This window comes from Gallus gallus, chromosome 2, assembly GCF_016699485.2.
Source record: "Gallus gallus isolate bGalGal1 chromosome 2, bGalGal1.mat.broiler.GRCg7b, whole genome shotgun sequence".
NCBI lineage: Eukaryota > Metazoa > Chordata > Aves > Galliformes > Phasianidae > Gallus > Gallus gallus.
In genome coordinates this window covers 127,086,278-127,107,763 of record NC_052533.1, presented here as the reverse complement: position 1 = coordinate 127,107,763, position 21,486 = coordinate 127,086,278, and the positions used below count along the sequence as shown (strand labels likewise).

General features: G+C 39.2%; 1 protein-coding gene across 1 annotated transcript; it reads right to left on the bottom strand.

Annotated features, from left to right (window-relative positions):
- Positions 1 to 168: 168 nt before the first annotated feature.
- On the bottom strand, positions 169 to 21,477 carry POP1 (POP1 homolog, ribonuclease P/MRP subunit). The gene is made up of 15 exons (XM_040695907.2): positions 21,221 to 21,477; positions 19,928 to 20,095; positions 18,908 to 19,083; positions 16,275 to 16,523; positions 15,051 to 15,138; positions 14,668 to 14,843; positions 13,899 to 14,149; positions 13,683 to 13,776; positions 12,787 to 12,898; positions 12,087 to 12,206; positions 6,261 to 6,376; positions 4,757 to 4,948; positions 3,744 to 3,898; positions 2,711 to 3,049; positions 169 to 1,967 (listed from the first exon to the last, which is right to left on the bottom strand). The coding sequence occupies exons 1-15, from the start codon at positions 21,348 to 21,350 to the stop codon at positions 1,304 to 1,306; spliced, it is 3,030 nt and encodes a 1,009-aa protein (XP_040551841.1). The 5' UTR covers positions 21,351 to 21,477; the 3' UTR covers positions 169 to 1,303.
- Positions 21,478 to 21,486: the final 9 nt, after the last annotated feature.

The following is a 21,486-nucleotide window of genomic DNA, read 5'->3' as shown; positions in this document are numbered from 1 at the left end:
TTAATCCAACAATGGCCCTAAATATTAATAATCATGAAGTTAAGTTCCACTAAATCCTCCCTGCAGCAAAAGAACTCCACAAAACATTTATTCACCCAAGGCTTTTTCAAACAAAAACTGTGGCTGTAGGAATTAAGTTACAGACTGATACTTAGGAAGACAAAATCATCAACTGATCCATGTTTAATTTATTACTTCAATGAACCAAGCTGAATCGTTAAGATTCCTGAATCAAGAATAGATTACATTTTTATTTGCTGTATAGTCTTAGGTTAATGTTATCAACTGGTAAGTATTTGTACCACGCCCATACTATACTACAGTGCATTACTGTAAACTCGTTTTTAAGCTCCTTAACTCAAGAATGGCTAGAAGTTTAGGGTTACCATTAACAAAAAACACAAAAAGAAGTCCAACCAAGAACCAGAATCAAGTAACTATGCTTCCCCAATCAAATTAAATACCTTTCTCCCCATTCTCATACATTTTATAGGTCATAACACTGCTTCAACATTCATAAACACTATAGCATAATGAAGAAAGCCTTGGTCCCAGCACCGTTCATATAAAAATAAAATCATGTTACACGGAATCAAAATATTCCCATTTATAACAGAAAATGTATGCTGACCCACCAAGAGCAATTTACATCCAAAAAGCTTATTATCTTTCAAAAAGACAGTTTCCTCTCTCAGAATAGAAATTGATAATGCTTTCCAATTTAAGAGCTTCAGTTGCTATAATTTTAAGATTATACAGCTGGACTATCATATATTTGCATTTCATTTAAACACAGCTTTTCCACCAACATACCTTACCTGCTGTCTGTGCTAGAATTGTCTACTTAGGTCTACTCTACTGTAGCCATACATTTTCAGACTCAAGGAATTGGTAGAAGCCACTTGCTATATATACAGGCCCAGAGGGCACATGCTTATATATGAACAGTGATCTGGAAAGCTACAATTTATCAGCCATCTCATCAAAAGATTTCTAAAATGAACATTTGTAATTTTGTTTCAGAACCGTTATAGCAGTGAGGTGAAAAACAGGCTTCTTAGAGATATAGAATATCACAGCAACACATATGTTATGTATGAAATCCTGCACAATGTGGACATCTGAAGTAATACCAGGTTTAAATATTAGTTATTCCAATTAATAACGCTACAAAGCTTTGCAATTGCTTCATATTCCTCAAGGCTCTGAAGCACTTCCTCAAATTAGAGGCCTAGCAGAAAGGCCATAGGAGACATAATACATACTTCAGTGTATTTCGCGTTCTACTGAACTTCAATGATATTTAAACCTCAATACTAAGTCTCGCAAATCTGTACTGTAAAGATGCTGGAGTTCTCAACAAAACGATCCCTTTTTTATCTGCTGGCTGGCTGTGTAACATATAAAGCAACCCTGTCAAGCTAACAAAACCCAGGGCTTCTCCACAGCCTGTAGCTAGTGAAAAATCCCCCCGAGTTACATAGCCCAAGAGAGTTCTGGAGCAATGGGAAATAACATCTGGGAGAGTGCCTGACCAAAGACCTAGAATGAGGTCTTTACATTCCTCAGTTGTTTCTTTCTCTGGAACACTGGGAGGGTTGCTTTCTTGAGCCTTCACATTATATTCCTCTTTCTTCTTCCTCTTAATCTCTTTTAGCTTCTGTACCTTGTGCTTGAATACGTCACGATGCTTGGGTTCTTGAGGACCACAGAAGAGTCTGTCCTTGCTTAAATGCACTAAGTCATCTTCTGTTGGGATGCAAATCATGGCATGTAATTCAGGGTTCCCCTTTCTCAAGAGAGACAAGTTGACCCATACCAGAGCCCTGGGATAGCTCATCAAGATTGGCAAAAGGACTTCTTCAGTCATTTCCTTTCCTCCAAGCCGAGAAACAAGGCGAGGTCGCCGATCTTTTCCACAAGTGGGGTAGCACCAGGCTGATAACTGCATTAGTAATTTCTCACTCCTATTAAAAAGTTTAAAAAATAAACAAAAAATACAGTTATTAATAAGTAGTACAACAGAAATCCAGAAAGTCACCCATTTGAAAGAGCATGACTAAAGAAGCCCTGGGGCTTCCTGTAACCTTTCAAGCTGATGTCTGTAACTCTCAGCACAAGAAGAACATGGGCGAGTGAAATTCATGTGTTAGGAGGCTACTTGTTCTGAAGACATGAATTTCACTCAGCTTGTTAGAGCTTCTTTTGATCACAAAAGCTTTATAACCTTCAGTGACACAATTCAGTTCTGAACTGCCAATATTTCTTCCCCCAATAAGTACATAAAAATGAGAGATCTGCATTCAGGCACTTGGCAAACACTGCTGGCACCCGCATATGTTAGAACGGAATGCAGAAGATTCTATCCTCTTTGCAGGCCATCTGAGACAATGCATTAGAAAAGAGAACATGTGCTGATGTAGACTGCAAGTTTTAAATCACAAATATGATCCTCAGAGCTCTACCCACCTAGAAGCAGACAGAGCACATCAACTCCAAAAAGGCGCTAAATTCAAACTTGTTGTATTTAAGACAATTCCTTACTTCATCTACTCATGGTGTTTGTTTGTGGAAAACAGGACTTTCACTCAATCTCCTCACCGTATTTGGATCAAATCTTCCTCTAATCAAGGCTGAGCCATTCCTTTTCCCAATTCAATTACTCCTAATAAAGAAATAACACCTCATGTGCTTGGACCTTTTGACATACCTGAGAACGATGAAGTCACTTCTCATAGTTTCACCTCTCTCACCAAAATCTTGGGTGCCTGGATCACCCTCTGTCTTCATGGCATCTTCGGAGCTTATTTCCATGGTCTCCTCTACCTCACCATTCTCAGGGGAAGCTTCTTTCTCCGCTTCTGCTTTGGGGTCACAAAAGCCATGTCCTTCAGTTGCACAGTGCTCAGCATGTGGGGAAGAAGGACACACAAATTCTTCTGAAGCTTTCATTCTTCCTTCCCAGCTCTTCACCAGCTGCCCCCAAGGACAGATGAAAGGGGACAGAGTGCCCAGTTTGATGTAATTTGCCCTTTTTGCAGGTGGACGTCTAAATAATAAATCAAGTACATAAAAGGATTGATATCCAGTGTTCTTATTTCAAACCAGCACTTAGAAAAGCTAATTGCCTACTTTGCCATGCTGTTCTGATAATGTTTTCTATTTTTGTGAACAAGCATTTAAAACAGAAAGTTAACTGTGCATTCAGTGACCTCACCAATAATTCTCAAGTCATACTTCTAGACAACACTGATACATTTCTGCCCTCTATATCCTTTCAGTGATGCTGGATACTACTGACACTATCACCATTTCCTCTGCAATTCTCATACTTGTTGTAGCTGGAAGGGGAACTGATACCAGTTTGTTCAGAAGACACTTCCAGATGCCCCATAAACATGGTATTGCATTGACTGTAATGAAAACAAAGGAAAACTTCCACCTTCTCTCTAAGTAGCTGAGAAGCTTGCCTGAAATAACTTTATTTTTTACTCAGTCTTGTAACTGAGCTTCACTCCAAAAATAGAAGGTTTTAGTTAATTTATGTGACCTGATTAGCAAAACTTCTCTATTATGTACAGCTTGAATATATTTATTGACATAATACGTTAAAAACAGTAGTGAAAGACCTTCCTGAAGTCCAAGTCTAAACGAACACAACAACAGATAATAAAAGGACTATCTTAAGAACCACTATTTGTTTTTTTTCTTCCATTCTCGTAATCAATCAAAGTTAACGTTACCGTTTGAATTTGTCAAGAAGACTGCTTTCCAGTTCTTGGGCAAACTGCATTCCCGCTGGGCAATCAGGGAAATCATCTGGAGTGTGAGGTGTTCTTTGATACTCAGAATGCTTTGAAGCTTCCTGCAAGCCACCAACTCGCACACCTCGATATATCTGTTATAAAAATCAAAACCCCCCAAAAAGCAATGTTTGTATTGATTCCTGCCTCCTGCCATTGCTGTAGAAAATGGAAAGTCTGTAATTTCAGCTTTCAAAAAAAATAAATAAATAAAATCAAGTTAAGTAAGGTTTTCACAGTTCTAAATGATAACTTCAACAAAAACATTGCTTGTTCTCTTCAAATTTAATTTCTGAAAAATAGTCAACAAAAATAAACAGAATTCCACAGGTTCTGATCTTGTATGGTCCAGAAATATGCTATTAACTCAATAGTCACTGTCCAACTAATCTGAACTATACAACAGGTAACACTGCAGTTATTTCCCCTCTATATTCAGCAGAAGGGCACTAGAACAACTATCTAACATTCAAAGTAGGATACCCCTAGGAGTGCCAGAGGTATAGACAGACTAGTTTAAGCCATATTTCAAGCTCCTCCTCAAAATCAGAGGCAACCAAACTGTTGACAGAATGGCAAGAGATAGCCAAGTTGGAAGCGGATTAGCAACTGGCACCAAATGATTTACCATTAGAGACATACACTCTTAGAAACACAAAACCAAGCCGCTATAACATCAGCTTTCTCTTCTTACCCTCTTCTCTCATTTCCTGCTTCAAACTGCCATATGGGCACAGTTATACTCAAAAGAAGATACAGAAAGCTATTGTGTATTTATTTTTAAGATTTTAAGACCAAGACTGTCATCAACCAGTTCATACATTCTCTTTATAGTGGGATTTTGATACTGTGATGGTTTGATTACACAATGCGAAGTATGCTTAAAATGGTATTTCAGACCAAATGGTATCATTTGTTATATTTACTTGCCATTTTTAATGAATGTTACTTACAAAAGGAATCCAGAAAGCCATGCCCCAGCCCTTTGGGAGATAGATATCCCAGCCACTCCCCCATCCTGGTCGATCTTCTCCAGCCATTTTTCCTGGCTGTTGCACCAACAGTATAGGAATTTTAGATTCACAAGGACCCAAATCAAGCTGAGATCCAGGTACCAGTAACTGGGCTCTCATTTTGTTTAATTCCTAAGAAGGAGAATTTTCCCATAAGTTAGTAAGCTTTTCCCCCTCTTCCATAATATCCTTCCAAGATACAGACATGAGATAAACTTAACTAGAAAAAATAAATGAGTAACACTCTACACTTTTGAACTGACTTTCACTGAGGCATGAAAAAAAGGCCTTTAGGAAAAAGTACTTAAGAACCCTCTGCCCCCCACCCCTTTAAATTTCCACAGTGCTTGATGGAGGGAAAGTATTGAAACTCAAGTCCAAAGACGTACAGCACAGATGAGAAAAAAGGCAAGTATTCCAACTTCGTATTTATAGACCTGTGCCCAAGACTAGACTGAGCGCATGCTTTCAGACAGTGTCAATTCATAGGGAAAATCTGAACTATATCCAGAAAGATGAAAATAGTATTTTGTCATGAATCAGTTTCACAGAAAGCGTGCTGGCACCAAGGTTTTGTCAATCATCACTTGCTATATTTCATTGTATTGCATTAAAAATACATGTATGGGGAAAAAATACATAACAAAAAAACCAGCGGAACACCAGACTGCAACTGTACATGTCTCTTCATGTAAGCTAAACTGTATATTTCACAACAGTAAGAACATATGAAGATTGTTACGCATTACTGTAATATTGTGGAAGTATTCTGCTTTTTTAGACTATGGCAGACAGTTTGAAAGAGCACAAAACCAATTTGCGTCACAAGAACATTTTGAGATGTTTCTGCCACACAAACATTTTCTCTTTGATTACAACAGTGTCAAAAGTTCATCACTTCTAGTGGTTAAATCACCTTTTTGCCAGTATATTTGTGGGTTGTCCCTCCATTGCCAATGTTTCATCAAATTTTGAATCTGCAGAAGTGCACTTCAGACTACAAATCACAGATGCCTAGAATGACCACAACACTGTACTGCAGTTCAGAACCAGAGGGATCTACTTTGTCTCATCTTTTTCTTGTCAGGAGAATCCACTTGGCTATGACCGAGGAGTAAACGGACAAAGCATCTCTGTGGCACTTCATCCCATTCAAGTGCTACATGAGTCAAAGTGATGCAGGAAAATCCAATTTCAAATCTCTCAGATAAATAAAACCACAATTATTTAGTTCAGTGGACAATCCAGTAAAGTTTTCTTTTAACTGGATATTAATAACTACTATACAAGACTGTCACATAAAGGCTACAGAACAGACACTTCAACTCAGTCATGTGCTAATACTACATTAGGAGACTGCTCTCTTGCATTTATACAAGTTTCAAGATTTTCACTATATGGACCATTAGCCATTTTCTCCATGGCAATCCACCTCATCAGTTACCTGCTCTGAGATTTTATTTTCAGTGACGTTCTTACAGATGTCCTGGTCCCAGATAAAGCTGTGAGCACACTCAACGGGTACACCCTCCAGGTACAGCTGCCTAACTTTATCATTATCTACAAAAGAAGAGAACCTTCAAACAAAACTCAAATTTTCAAAACCTCTAATGAGTACATTGAACAACCAGTTAAGAAAACAGAGTATTTAAAATGTAATAATTGGAGTGTCTGGAATATCTTACCTTAACATATGTTTTTCCAAATATAAAACATGAGATAAACTACCTGTTACTTTTAGAAAGATTAACTTGGCATTCTCACACAGACAGATATTTCTTAGTACACACAACATCACCTTTGGCAACGCAAGTTTTAATGCCACTTTTAATATTCTGAGCTTGGACGTGACAGGAAAAGTATGAAGTTCACCAACTTTGGTAAAAATCATAAAGAGGAATGTTCCAAACCTGAAATAAGTGCACCTAAGCAAACTTATAGGAGAAATAAAGGTGACCTTTAAAAAAATGTACATACAGGAAATATTTCTATGGTATGACTACCATGCGATGCTTATTTAGCACTAGCTTCCCACTCTCTGGATTTCTTCTTCTTCGGGAAGACCATGTATTGCATATGTCTGCACAGTCCAACAGTTGCGTGCTTACTGAAGATGAATAAGACTTTTAGCTTTAAAACTCATCAATGGGGCATTAAAACTAATTCTGCTTCAACTCCCCAGTTCAAGCAAAATAAAGAAAATGTACACCTACCTTTTGTACTCTGTGGGTTAAAAGCATTCAGCATTCAGCAATGAATATCAATCCGTATTTTAAGTAAAATAAACTTGACGAGTATAGAAAACGCAATGAAACTGTTAATATTTCTGTGGTTAAAACTTACGGGGACTGCTCTGTCATCTAAGTAATCTTGCATGTTAAAGAAACAATATTTCTTGCTTGTTTTAAAATAACAATCTTTTAAATTACAAAATTCAGGTGATTTTTTCCAGTTAACGTGGACAAAGAATTTCAGTACAGAAAATATGGACTATTAAGTTGTCCTAGCAATAGGACAGGTACTGCCAAACATAGCTGCAATAACTATGTTTGTAAATCATTTGTAAACAATTTAAAGTTGTCTATCCTAGTATGAGTGGAAAAATCCTCAGAAAGAAACATTAAATGTAGTAGCATTCCTGAGTTTGATAGTGCTATTAAGATGACACTTGCTAACCACTCTTGCTTAAAGAACATACATTCCTTAGAATTCCTATACTGCAGAGCATGAGTGTTTTTCTTCCACTTTAAAGAGCCCTTTAATGCCTGTCTCTTTCCATTCCTACGGCCCACCCAATGTTCTCCTCACTTACCCTAAAAATCTCTCTTCGTACATTGTTTTTCTTTCATCCCCATACAACCTGGAGAATTTTACCTCTCTACAAAACATACTGCAATTCAAACTGTTCCCCCTTCATTTTCTTTAGTTCACGTTCAAAGAATGCTGGGGAAATAAACCTACTGATGAGTAAGTTGCTAATGATGCAGCAAATAAGATTCTACAGCTAGTACAGGAAACACTAAGCACACAAACTACTGTGCCTGTTACTAAGCACATAAAGGTCAGCAATAACCATCATATTACCCAATTCTGTTGATGCCAATGGCTGGTGCTCAGGGAAAGAAAGGAAGGTTTCATTCTGTTTCCAACTGTTGTTCTGAGATTACCTTAGCAGTCTTAGAAGATAGGCCTAAGACTAAGAGCACATCTGTTTAATTTTTTTCCATTCCTCTGTGAGGAGCAGCAGTAGCAGAAGCAGAAATGTAAGCACCATTAGGGAGCAGTTTCAGAGCATGTATGTAGGTAGTACCAGGAGAGCCAAGGTAAAAGGCCAGACATGTAAACTTCTACAAGAATGCGCTTACTGGCAAAGACTCTGGCTCTGTGTTTGCAGAAGGAACTTTAGCTCACCTGTCTTTCATGATGCATTCTCCTCTACATTTAATTCACTGACTGTCTAGAGGTTCCAACAGACCCCATGTTGAGTGGCAAACCATGCTAAGACAGTAGCAGCAAACCAAAACATCAGAAGAGTACTTTAAAAGGAGAGAAGACTAATTTGCAATCTTGTAAGCACTGACCACTTACTCAGAGGCTTGACTTCCAGAAGGCTTAAACCTGCTGAAAAGGCAGCAAAAAGTGATTTACTCATAAACTCTCTATCTTGCAGCCTAAAGAAATTAGGACAGTTCTGTGTTTAAATCCCATCAGCATGTGTCCTTTACATACACTGAACCCATGCATATGCATTCAGGAGTATGAGTAAGTGGGAAAGACTGAAATTTCCTTTGATTTGATAACACATCATCCACAGGGGGAAAAAGCACACAAATATAACTTAAAATGTTTTGAAAACAAAACAAAACAAAAAACAACGAGGAGGATGGAAGAAATAGATAGATGCATATCATTTCATAGATTTCATGTATGACAACCCGTAGGCTAAGAAGGCTGTAACTTACCTAAACCATTTTCACATTTGATAAATAATGCATCTTCAAACAGTAAACATATGTTAAGAAAAGCAATTAGCTTCTATATAACATTAAAAAACAAGTGAGATTAAAACCAATATGGAATCGGCTAAGATAAGCAGTACCATTTCAAACTTAATACCAATAGTATTTGAATATCCAAGAAACAAAAAAGGGAAAAACATTAAATACATCAAGGATGAATGACTAGTAACATTACTCACATGAAGATCATCTCACCATATTACCACAACTGAGTAAGGTTACATTAAAACCAAGACTCAGAAAGTTGATGTAATTCGAATGCTCATAAAATGATTCGCTCAAGGGGCAAATTAAAGCCAGCTCAGTGGAATTACAGACCTCATCTTCCATCAGGGGATCAACTATCTAGAAGAGAAACCCTTCTTTGCGGGTGTTACTGTGGAAACATTGGTAGTACTGTTGCTGTACTAATATATACAATTTGCCAATATTAAATTAAATTTTAATTAAATATTAAATTTTTGGTTAAACAAAGTGCCCTTCATACATTTGAAGAATTCCTTTCCTGGGTATCTACTGGGCAAAAGAACCAACGGAACCAGGACAAAACTGAATGGAAAAAGTGCTGGTAAAACTGCTAAACTGAACTAGAATGATCTTTGGTAATGCATTGCTGTTGATGAAATTCTTGCTGGATATTCCAGTAATCTGACATCAAGCATGGACAATAACAGAGTTCTATGGAAGAGTGCAACGCTGAGATCAGTGCGCAGTGCTGTCATCCCAGATATTTGTGGCTTACATTCTTCACCTAGAGGTGATCTTTTTGCACAGAATGACCTTTAACAGCTTCTCCTCCATTTATTTAGTGGGCTTTTGAACTCGTGCAAAACTGCCAGGCAATCAAGTAGGTGGACAGGAAAAAAAACCAATACAGTTGATTTATAAAGGCAGTGAAAAGCGCAATAAGATCACACGCCCTTAAAAGATCACAAACTAAGCTGCACTTAATTCCTTGTCCTGAAATAGAATACAGTGGGAAGAAATCGTAATGCTTGCACAGAGGGAACTGATTGGATTATATATCTAATCTGCCTTTTGTATGCGTTTTGCACAATAACTGATTATGCCTGGGCTTCCTTTTATTAATACTGATGCACTTTTTCTTTAAAAAACAAACAAACAAACAAACAAACAAAACAGGAATCAAATGCAACTGAAAGCTTTCCCCAGCTTAGAAAATTGCATAAGTATCTGATTCCAATATGGATTGATTTTCTAGAAGCATTGGGAAAAACAAAACAAAACAAAACAACCAACTTCTCTCAAGTAGTTGAACAAATAAAACTATTAAGGCAAGATATAGCACTGGTAGTAGCTGTCACATAGATAATTACAAAATTAAGATAGGAACTTGGGCTTTGGAGAGTAGTAATAGCTTCTCTCTTCAACTAACACCTACGAATGTCAATGAGGCAGAAAGAAGAGTGGCAGTTACACCTCAGTTCTAAGGTTCCTAGATAAGAGAGATGAACTACCATGCCATAAGATTTCCCCACTATATAGTGTAATAGGTACACGGGAAACTCTGAATAATCCTCTAAGTCTTCCCACACAGTATTAAGAAGTCACTCAAGTGGGAAACTACCTCCTTACTGCTTCTTCTAGAAGGACTATTCTTTTCTACTCTGTTACCACAATGCCCTTTTTATTTTCTGTTGGAAGTTGTATTATCCTTCACTCTTCTGCCTACTTCTAACTGATCTGGCAGTGCTGTATTTGTGCAACACCAAGTCCTTTAGTAGAACCTAAATTAGAAGGCATCATATGCAGTTTATATTTTCTTGCTCGCTGATCAAGGACTTTCTCCTTCACCTGAAGAAAAGTCAGGAAGGGCAGATACAGTATTAAGTTTATGATGAAAGAAAAAAACAGAACAAAACAACACCCACTCTGAAAGGAACCAGAAAGCAAAAGCAGCTTAGCTTTTCTGACTATATGGTTTACAAGATTTCTTGCAAGTTGAAGGATAATCCCAAACAGAAAGACTTGGAGATGGTCATTTCTAGCAAGTCAAAATAAAAAAGGTCTAAGTACCTCCTTCCCCTTGAATCCCTGTCACACATCATTACCTCTCTATCACAGCCCTCCATCCCGAGGGAGGACCATCTTTCCCAGCAAGAGAAATACTACTACATGGCATTTCCAATGCTAAGACAACTTCAGCTCATCTTGCCTTCTTGAACATATTTTCACAGACATGACAAGCAGAATAAATGGTGACAAATTACTTGTTTTGGTTGCTAACTCCTAACTTCAAACCAGTCTCTGTAAACAGGTGCTATATAGCTCACCTTACTCCTCAGCAGGAAGGAACCAGAGCAGAGGTCACACTTGCAGCAACATTTCCAATATGAACATTAATGATGAGAAAGTAACTGAGCAGAAATTATAATAAACAGGACAAAAGCTGTTCCACATGAAAGGTTGAAATAGGGAGATATAAGAAGGTCTGAATAGGAAGAGTTGTTAAGATGGCAACTAAAATCAGTGTTCAACTTGATTTAAACAAAAGATAAGGCTGTATTATCCTATTATCTTGGAATCACATGACCGAAGTAACTTCACTTGTCTTGTTTGCTAGCTGGCTATTCTGTTTCTCATACCACCTTAGGCAGCCTGTGTCCAATCAACCTACATGTAAATGCATACACCTACACTTAAAGAGATCCCATTTTATCTATTCCTACATATTTTTTAAGGAAGTTCAAACCCAACTGATCCTGTATTTTGCACTGAAATGAAAGCCTACAAAGTCACTCATGCATCTCCTAGCAATCTGAAATGCTAATTTTGCATTTTCCTTCACTGAAATTACAACATTCAAATACTATAAACCAAACTCTAAAACTGTTTTTGGAGAGAAAAGCAGCACCTGGAAAACTAAATACCAAACAGAAAGTCACTGAGTAGCTTTTAGCACCTGGTTGGCCTTGCCAGGATTCGAACCTGGATCATCTGTATGGTCAGACAGAGGCTTCCACTGAGCACAAGACCAGCTATGGTGCATGTCCCTCCCTCACAACTGCTGTTCTAAAACATATACAACCTGTGCAATTTTAAGCCTGTTTCTGTTACGATGAGGTATGTAGAAAGAAAGAGGAAACTTCTGAAGTCTAATGCTAGAGAAAAGCAGCAAGAAAAAAAAATCAGTGGAAAAGGACAGTAAATGAGAAGAGAAGTGCAGAGAGAAACTGAATTTCATGCCTTTGACAGTTCCATGCAAGCACAATGTAAGCAAGGCATTTCACCTTGGTATTTTTCTGGATCCGGCATGGCTTTTGTCTTCTTTTTTGGCAGATTTACTCGAGGATCTCCAACAGTGAGGCCCAGTATTGTACCTGGTGGCATTGCTGATGGCGAACTTATCCCTTTAAAAATACACAAATGAACATTGCCATGAAACCATCAATAAAACTGTGGTTTTTTTTTTTTCTGCACTGTTATGCTGTACTTTTTTGTCTGCTGAGATATAACCCCACTATAAGCCAGAGTAGCGATTCAGAGTACTCAATTTAGCATGTTTTGAAAACTCACCAATGCTTGTTAAAGGAAATTATAAAACATCTTCAAAAGTTTTACCTCATCTCTGCTTAACTGCCTCATATTGGATGGCTTGAATATAGTTTGAGATTTACCACAGTCAGCTCCCTACCTGTTTCAGTGCTAGAAATGAAATGTTCATGAAGACAAGAAACAAAATTGAATATATCTGTTAAGAATTTGGCCTTCAAAAAGGACTAAAGTTCCATAAAAAAAAAAAATTAAAAGTAATGTTTCTCAAATCTTTGACGTGCCACAGTAATTACTTAAGTACACACTCAAGGGCATTACTGTCTTGATCAAACACAAACTATGCCTTACCAAACTGAAGCCAACTCGGTTGCATGCCAGTTTTGACCGCTAGAATTTAAGTTTCCCCTTCCTCCCCTATTGCCCATGCCCAAATACCTTCTAAGAGCTCAAAGATAGCAGTTTGACGATGATGAAGGGATACTTTTTCAGAGTCCTTGCAGTTTTCTACCCACCAGTTATTCAGTTTCGACTCTGAATCCACCATCTCCTGGAAAACAATATCATCTAATTAACTCAAGTAGTAATTCAATAACTTCTAATCAGTATGAATTCAGTCTGTTCGCCTTAATTACTATGGTCTCTTCCTTCAAGTTTCAAATCAAAACCATTTTTTCCTGATGAAGCTTATTCCCATATTTCACTTTACGGTACTCTCCAATAAGCATATTTGGTTTGTATTCCAAAAGTAAACAAAGCAATCCACAATTCTTCCTAACTCTGTAGTCAACGACTTCTTATAGAAAACCAGAGATTTCATGGCCTCCTCAAGTTTGCTGCAAGAGATGCACAAAAAAAAAACCCACACCCATTAAAATGACAGTGATGTGATGTGCCTAGAGGTAGACAAAATACTAAATCTTGGAGAAAGTATGTATTTGATTTAAAAACACAAATGTTTTCTACAGCTTTTATGTCTTGCCCTATAGGGTCCTCTAGCTTGTTGAATGAGAAATATAACCTATGGTTTGCAAAAAGAGTATGAATTATTTTGAACCTCTCAATACAATACATCACTGTAGCAAAACCTTTAGAGCCTCCTCAGTAGCTCAGTAGCTTCCATTTTCTTTCTACCCACACCAGAAATTCAGATACAAACTCTTCCTGAGGTCAGCATTAATCAAGAGACACAATATGGAGAAGCTAGCAGAGTAGAAATATATAGGTTAACCTTTCATAGTAAATATGCCTTATGATTCTTTCTAGCAAGAAGTTTGCATGCTCTAGAAACCTTATATAAATTACAGTAATATCCAACAGGCCATCGTTCTTACTGTTTGGATAGAAGCAGCTTTGAGGGTCTCTGTAAGGACAGAGTGTGATAATGGGCCAATCAGTCGATACCTGAGAATCTCCATAGTTCGATCGCTGGAAGAGAGGGAAGTTTCAGTTAAGTGTACAATTGAACAGCACACAGTTTTCTGTTACGCTATGATCCAGCTACATTGACAGGTTAAGGGTCACAGTTTCTAACTCTACTATGAACAAACCTGATCACAATGCCAGTCGTTTGTGAGACCCAGGAGTAGGACTGCAATGGATCTCTAGTGCCATCACCAATTATTTTCTTCACTGGCACAGCTTTATCTCCTTCTTTGTCCTCCTTCTTTCTTTTTTTGCCAAGTCTCTGAACAACATCCATTTGTTTCTCCTCTTGATTTAATGTTGTAATTGGTTCAGGAATACAGACCTCCTGAGGCTCTGAACACTGGAAAATTGCTTTCAACTCATTCAGTATGTCCTAAAGAAAAGTGAAAAGTTTGGATTAAGAGAGTAAGCAGTCCAGTTTTAGGAGTTAAATTCTAGTTGTTTCGTTTTCCAATATGGATTATAGGGAATGATCTTCATTCTGTTTAAGTCCATGGAGAGCACTATCACATGCTGAAAGTAATACTGTTGATAGGCATTTATTGTCACTCAAATTAATGGAAGGGAAAAAAAAAAGTGCACTTGCAATTTAAGTTCAGATTATGAGTACTTGTGATGACAGGGACCAAACAGCTTGTCATGGATGGTAGTGGGAAGGAAGCAAAACAGGCACCAACATAATGTGAACAAATACCCCAAAAAGTGGCAGTAGAAAATTTTTAACAAGCTCACACAAAATGCTTCAGTTGCATGCACATTCTGTACAGTTTCTATAAGAACAAGATACAGACAGAAATATAGTTAGAGTGGAAGCCTTTCAGAAGGCATCTGCAACATAAGAAACAGACAATGCATGAAGAAATTTGAGTTCAACTCTAAAAACCAGGATACCTGTTTGAGAGCTGGATGCATCCAGATCCATAACTGTCTGTTTTCAGACCCATGCTTCGGTTTCCAAATAAATGTAACAGGACCAAGCATCTCCTCAGGATAGTGATCTGCTCGGTAAAGATTCAAGGAACCTTGGAATCTTCCAGACAGACAATTGGCTGCTCCAAATGTTAGTCCTGAAGAAGAAGATGCTTATTGAAAAAACAAAGTAACTTCTTGTTTAAGAAACATAAAAAAAATTAAGAGACACTGTCATGATGGCACAACAGCACAGGGTGAGCCACAGTACAAGCTGTCCTGGTTCACATGCATCCTGCAGGCTGGACATGGCTGCTTTTGTCTATTCAAAAACTTTACCTCATTTCAAACTAGTTAAATCTTACCTGCATCAACACTACATATTCGAGCAAGTTGTTTCAGAAGTTCATTCTCTTTACCAGTCAACTCCAGGCAACAATAATATGATAAATCCTGAAACAACAGGACAGTGGAAAAGTGAGAAGAACTCTTGGAAGTGAACCTGGCAAGGACGGGTCAACATAGAGCTTTGTAATTTACAATTAAATTTTAGTAAATGAAAAATAACCGCTTGAGTCAAAGAGAAAACATTATTATTGTAATTTTTTAAATTAAATAAAGGTTGGGTTTTTTTTGCTGTAGGACAGCTGTCAGGCATTTCTCATTTGGGGAACAACCTGCCCCTTGAATAAGTAGACCAGAAGGGTCACACAACAAAGTGTCTGTCTTCAGCAGCATCCTTCTCAGCAAGAGGATGCAGGAATTACCTGAATCTCTTAGTTCCTATGGCTGAAGATGAAGTATTTCAGCTATAGATATCTTTTTAATACATAAGACTCTTCTATAGCCTCATCATATTCTGATACTGTCCACCTTGCACAACACTTATGAAATTACTCATTTATCTCAGAATTGTTTGAGTTGCAAGGGACCCTTAAAGGTCATCTGGTCTAAATCCCCTGCAGTGAGCAAGGTCACCTACAACTAGATCTGCTTGCTCAGAGCCTCATCCAGCCTGATCCTGAGAGTCTCCAGGGATGCGGCATCCACCACCTCTCTGGGCAACCTGTTCCACTGCCTCACCACCCTTACTGTAAGAAACTTCTTTCTTATGCCCAATCTAAATCTCCCCTCCTTTAGTTTGAAACCATTTCCCCTCGTCCTGTCACAGCAGATCCTGTTAAAAAATCTGTCCCCTTCTTTCTTACAGCCCTCCTTTAAATGGTGAAAGGCAGCTCTCAGGTCTACCAAGAACCTTCTCCAGGCTGACCAGCCCCAGCTCTCTCAGCCTGTCCTGACAGTGAAGATGTTCCACCCCTTGGATCATTTTTGTGGCCTTCCTCTGGACGCACTCTAATAGGTCCACATCTTTCCTGTACTGAGGAGTCCACATCAGGACGCAGTACTCCAGATGAGGTCTCGCCAGCACAGAGCAGAGGGGCAGGATCACCTCGCTCAACCTGCTTCCATAGCTAGCACTTATTAACAGCTGATGCAACATTACTTCAAAGAGAAAGAAACATTCATTAGAACTGAAGAGTTGATTACTTCACCTTGGTGAAAGAACAAGGAAAATGCAAATGTGATACCTGAAGAAGGCAGTGATTCGTCATGGCTCGGTAACAAGCCCTGTAGCACTTCTCTGTAGGGCTGTTTCCTAAACAGTATCCCCATTTCTTTACCATATGAAATCTCTTTGCATGCCAAATATGTGTTTCCAGCCAAATATTTTTCCTTTGCCTGCAATTAAACTCTGCTACCAAATTCACGTGGCGTCTTCTGGCTTTGCGGCATTTAGTCTTTGACTGTTCTTTTTTCTGATGTACAGCTTTCTCAGCCTGTTTTCAAAAGAGAAGACATTGAAGTAAATCTCAAAAGGAAAAGCTTCTTTTGAGGAAAAAGGTTAGCATATATAAGGATACAGGAAGTACTAACATAATTTACTCTATGCTTTATTTTGACATTAGTTCTCCATAACTTTAAAATCCGGATTGAGGACAGTAAACAGATGGAAAGAGTATATGCAAGTCCTATCCACACAACTGCACCAAAGGTTAACTTGAACCCATAAACCAGAGTTCCCAGACATTCAGAAACTTATCAGTGAACTATAAGAACTGCTGCTCTCCTGCGTAAAGCTTTTGCTCAACATCAGCATATTCAGATGAACCAATGAACATGGCATCAGGAGAACCAGAAGATGTGAGCTCATACAGAAGCAGCATAGACTCTAAGACAGGCAGGTAGGACCTAAGGATACTTCAGTCTCTACAGTGTGTAGAAGCCAATATGGTGTTGTCAGACAAACTCCGTGATAAAGACCTGGTCAAGAATAGAATTACTAAGGGAGAATGGCAGAAGTGGAAGGCTTGTCTCTCAAGGTTTGAATTGCCTTTTTGATAAGTGTAAACAAAAAACCCTACTTCTTAGGATGCCCTTTGTGGGCTCACCAAGAAATGGTTGACAGTAGACCATTGGTTATAAGAATTAGAATAAAAGCATTAGAACTAGAGTTAGAACTAGAAGAATTAGAACTGGTTACAAGAATGAGAATGCTAGACCACTGCCATGAGCAGAGTAAACATGAAAACAAGCCATGATGTAAAGACAGATGTGTACAAAATAATTTTAAAAGTTCCAAGTCACAACCAGAATAATCATTCCACTATAGAGCAGGCAATATAAGCCACGAGGTAAATGGTACGTAAGCGGTGCAGAAAGGCAATCAGAGAAACAAAGGGATGTGGTAATGTGGATAAAAAACATATTTGTCTTCAAGCTTGTGAAGAAGTAAGAGATAGCCCTGGTCAATTTTTGGATCAACACAGTCGTGTTCAAGGATCTAAGAAAAGGAAGAAAGCACAGCAGAACCAGAACAGTCAACTTTGAAGAAACAGACTTCAAACACTGAAAACTAATGGGAAGAACCTATAAAAAAGGAAACAGCTCAGGAGACACAGAAGCTCTAAGAAAGCACAAAACAAAACATCCAACATAAGAACACAAACTTCAAAAAGAGAACCAAGGAGAGAGAACGTGGTTGAAGAAAAACAGCTGCAGCAGGGACAGTTATAGCACCCCAAAAATCCAAGAACCATGCAAAAGTTAAAGCAAGGACATATAAATGTGAGTACATACACAGAAATTAGAAATACTATCATGGGGAAGGAGTTAAAAAAGTAGAACACAAATCAAATACAAACATGAAAGAAATCTAAATTATTTAGCAAGGACAGAGTGTAAACTGTGGAAAACAGCCCACGCTGCCTTCCCCCTAAAGGAGACACTATATATCATGACTAACAAATCAAGAAGAATGCCAACTGGAGCAATAAAAGCAAAGATGCAGGTTATGAAGATCCAATAAACCACACCCTTAGGAACACGTGCAGAAGTACTTGATGCAATTTCTGAATCGTGAATCTTCAGGAACTTGGAGAAGAAGGGGGAAGTTCTCGGAGAACTCAAAAAAGGTAAAGCAAGAGGGAAAAAGAATGCAAAAAATACGCCAATGAATCAACCTTAACAAACAGAAAACTTAGCAGGCATATTCAGCTATCACTTTGAGAAGTGTCCAGGGAAAGTGATCAATGCCAAACATCAGACGATCATCTCGTAAAGAAAACCCACTGAACCATTTTTTTTAAACACATAGAAATGCCATAGCAGATAAGGAGTAAGTAAATATACAGGAGCATTCTGACTAAACGTTAACACACTACTCCAAAATGAGCTTCATGACCAACCAGGAATGGTCTTAAGCTGCATGCAACCTGTCCACTACTCTGCTGTGGTTACCCTGCCTGAGCTATACTGTGTCAGTTATGAACAAGTTGTGCTGGCTCGAGTCCTGCAAAGTCACTGCTCAAAGCAGTGGTGAGCTGCAAGATGGGCAGGTGTTACTGAGGACTCCTACATCACCTGAGACCTTGATACACTACCCAAACAAATGCTTGTGCAGTAGGGGGTTTTATCATCATTACTCCAGTAATTTTTCAGGACATACAGTAATCATGAAGCCAAGAGATTACTGGCAACTGCTCTGAGGTCTACTGAAATGTAGGTTTTGCATCCAAATGTCAACCCAAGTTTGTGAGCCTCAGTATACGGGGAAGCTTTGCAGACAATCTCAGCTCTGAACTGTAATAAACGTACAGCTGAGTGCTGCACAATAGCTACGTCCACTATATACCTCATCAAATACTATAAAATGCTCTTATACCTCTTTTCTGGCAACTTCTTGCAGCCGCCTGGGTAGGCGCTTAATATTGTGACTCATAGCTCGCCTTCGCACGTGCCTGGGCAGAGTCTGGAAGACCAGAGAGTTGGAAGACTTCTGCGCAACTGCTTTCAGCATGGCTTTGATCTCAGCAGCACGAGCTTGAGCAAAGGTAGACACTGGAATGAAAAGAACTCCATCAGAGCATGGCAAATGGCAATGATAAAGAAAAAAGGACAACATACATAAATACTGAACTCCAGCAGAGTATTTCTAGCACACCAGTCTAATGACTTCTTGAGATAAAACAAAAATATCCTCTACTGTCTATTACGGAAGTAATTTTGATTCTTCAGATATCCCAAAGCTCACCAATATGTTTAGGCAAATACTGAAAGCTGAGGTACAACCAACAAGCTCTATTTGCACAGAGTACTTCTTTACTATGGTAGCAATGTTTTCATGTATTATTCAGACAGATGGAAAAACTCAATCATGGAAAAAACAGGAAGCAATGATCATACTACGTACTGTTTTAAAATGATGAAATAAAGAAGTCAGAGGTTGATTTTGTTTAATACTTATGGAAGTGTATTCATTATCATAGCACTACCAGAATTTGAAAAACTAATTTGTCTCTTTGCTTTCCTAAACAAACGTTCTGTTAGAAGTTTCTTTCACTCGCAACGTGAGCACAAACAGTTCCACCAACTCCATTAAAAACAGATGGCTGTCAGTATTCATTTTACTGGTACACCGAAACCCAAATGCATGCCCCTGTTATAAGGAGTGCAATTTCTCAACTCAGAAGTCTGAAAAGACTCACTGGACAACAGCTGGTAATTCATTTTAGTGCACAAACTCTTCTGAATTTGGGAGAAAATAAGGAAGGACAGAAGACAACACACATGTTGACTAAAATATCCATCCTGATTTTTGCTATTGTACAAAATCTAAGACAGACAACAAGCAATTCCTAGCAAGTTGCCCTGGACACTATGACCTTTTATTATACATACAAACCTGTTATGTATCTAGGCATTTCCTCAGAAGAACTCTGATGTTCTCCTTGCCATCCTCCTCTTCCTCTGCCTCTTGAGTCTCCTCTATTTTGGTCTTTCCTGTAGGGAGGCCCGACTGACTGATGCAGAAATCTCTGCTGTTGATACTGCTGCTCAGAACGAACATCTCCTGAAGGGTTTAGAAACGAACACAGATAGCAGAAATACAAAGTCATGTGGGTAATGGATTGTAAACGTATTTTTATTAAGATTGCATTGCACATTCTTCTGACCATATTTAACACATATAACTGAAAAGAAGTTATTTTTCATTAAAAAAAAAAAAGTTGCATTATCCTGCCGCAAGCCAGCAGCAGATTCACATTATAAAGCATATAAACAGTAGGGGAAATGGCTGTTTATGAGGGTGGATAGTGACAGGACAAGGGAGAATGGTCTTAAACTGAGACAGGGGAGGTTTAGGTTAGATGTTAGGAGGAAGTTTTTCACACAGAGGGTGGTGACGCACTGGAACAGGTTGCCCAAGGAGGTTGTGGATGCCCCATCCCTGGAGGCATTCAAGGCCAGGCTGGATGTGGCTCTGGGCAGCCTGGTCTGATAGTTGGCGACCCTGCACATAGCAGGGGGGTTGAAACTCAATGATCATTGTGGTCCTTTTCAACCCAGGCCATTCTATGATTCTATGATCAAAATCAGCCTACAGGACTGCTGCCATCAGCAGTGACTCCTACTGTTGTCTAGTCAGAGCAAAACTTTCCCCTTTCCTTTATTTTTTTCCCCATAAGTTTAGCTATTTTTGTCCTTCTAACTTCAGTAAGTCACACACATTTCTGTTGCAGTAATAAATAAAGCAAGCACGGCAAATGTATGTTGGTGCAGTAAGTTACAGTACATATTTCCTGGCACAGGCAGCTAAATCAGTATCAAAATTAAGCCACAGAAATCTAAAATAAGCTCCTAACGTACAGAAATACCTTCCAGGAGCAATGAGCACCTAACAAAACTTTAAGGAAGCGCTTAAAGAGAGCCCCGAAGTCCATACTGACAGATGAGATTACATCCAACTCGTGCAGTAAAGCCTACGTGAGGATTTCAGGTGCAATTTGGTACCACAGTCGGCGGCTCAGCGTTTGACACTGTCCCGCGCGACATCCGGGCAGCAAAACAGGAGTAAAGTGGGATTTGATGGATGGCCCACCGTGTGGGTAAGGAGCTGGCTGGATGGTCGCACTCAGAGAGCTGCGGCCAACGGCTCCATGTCCAGGTGGAGGCCGGAGAGGGGGAGAGGCCGTACCTGGAGCCGAGCAGGCCCTGCCGCTGCCGCCGCCGCCGCCGGGGAAGGACCCCGGCTCGGCTGGGAGCGTGACGCTGGCCGGCTGGTTCCTCATCTTCCTGGCCCGCTTCTTCTCCCTCGCCGCGGACATCTCGGCTGGGATACGGAGCTTGGGCGAACCCTCCCGGGCTCCCTCCGACGGGCCTAAAGCGCTGCAGGCTCCTCCGGAACGGAGCACGGCTCCCCCACCTCTCGCTACACGCGGCCTCCCGAACCCCGGCGGCGCA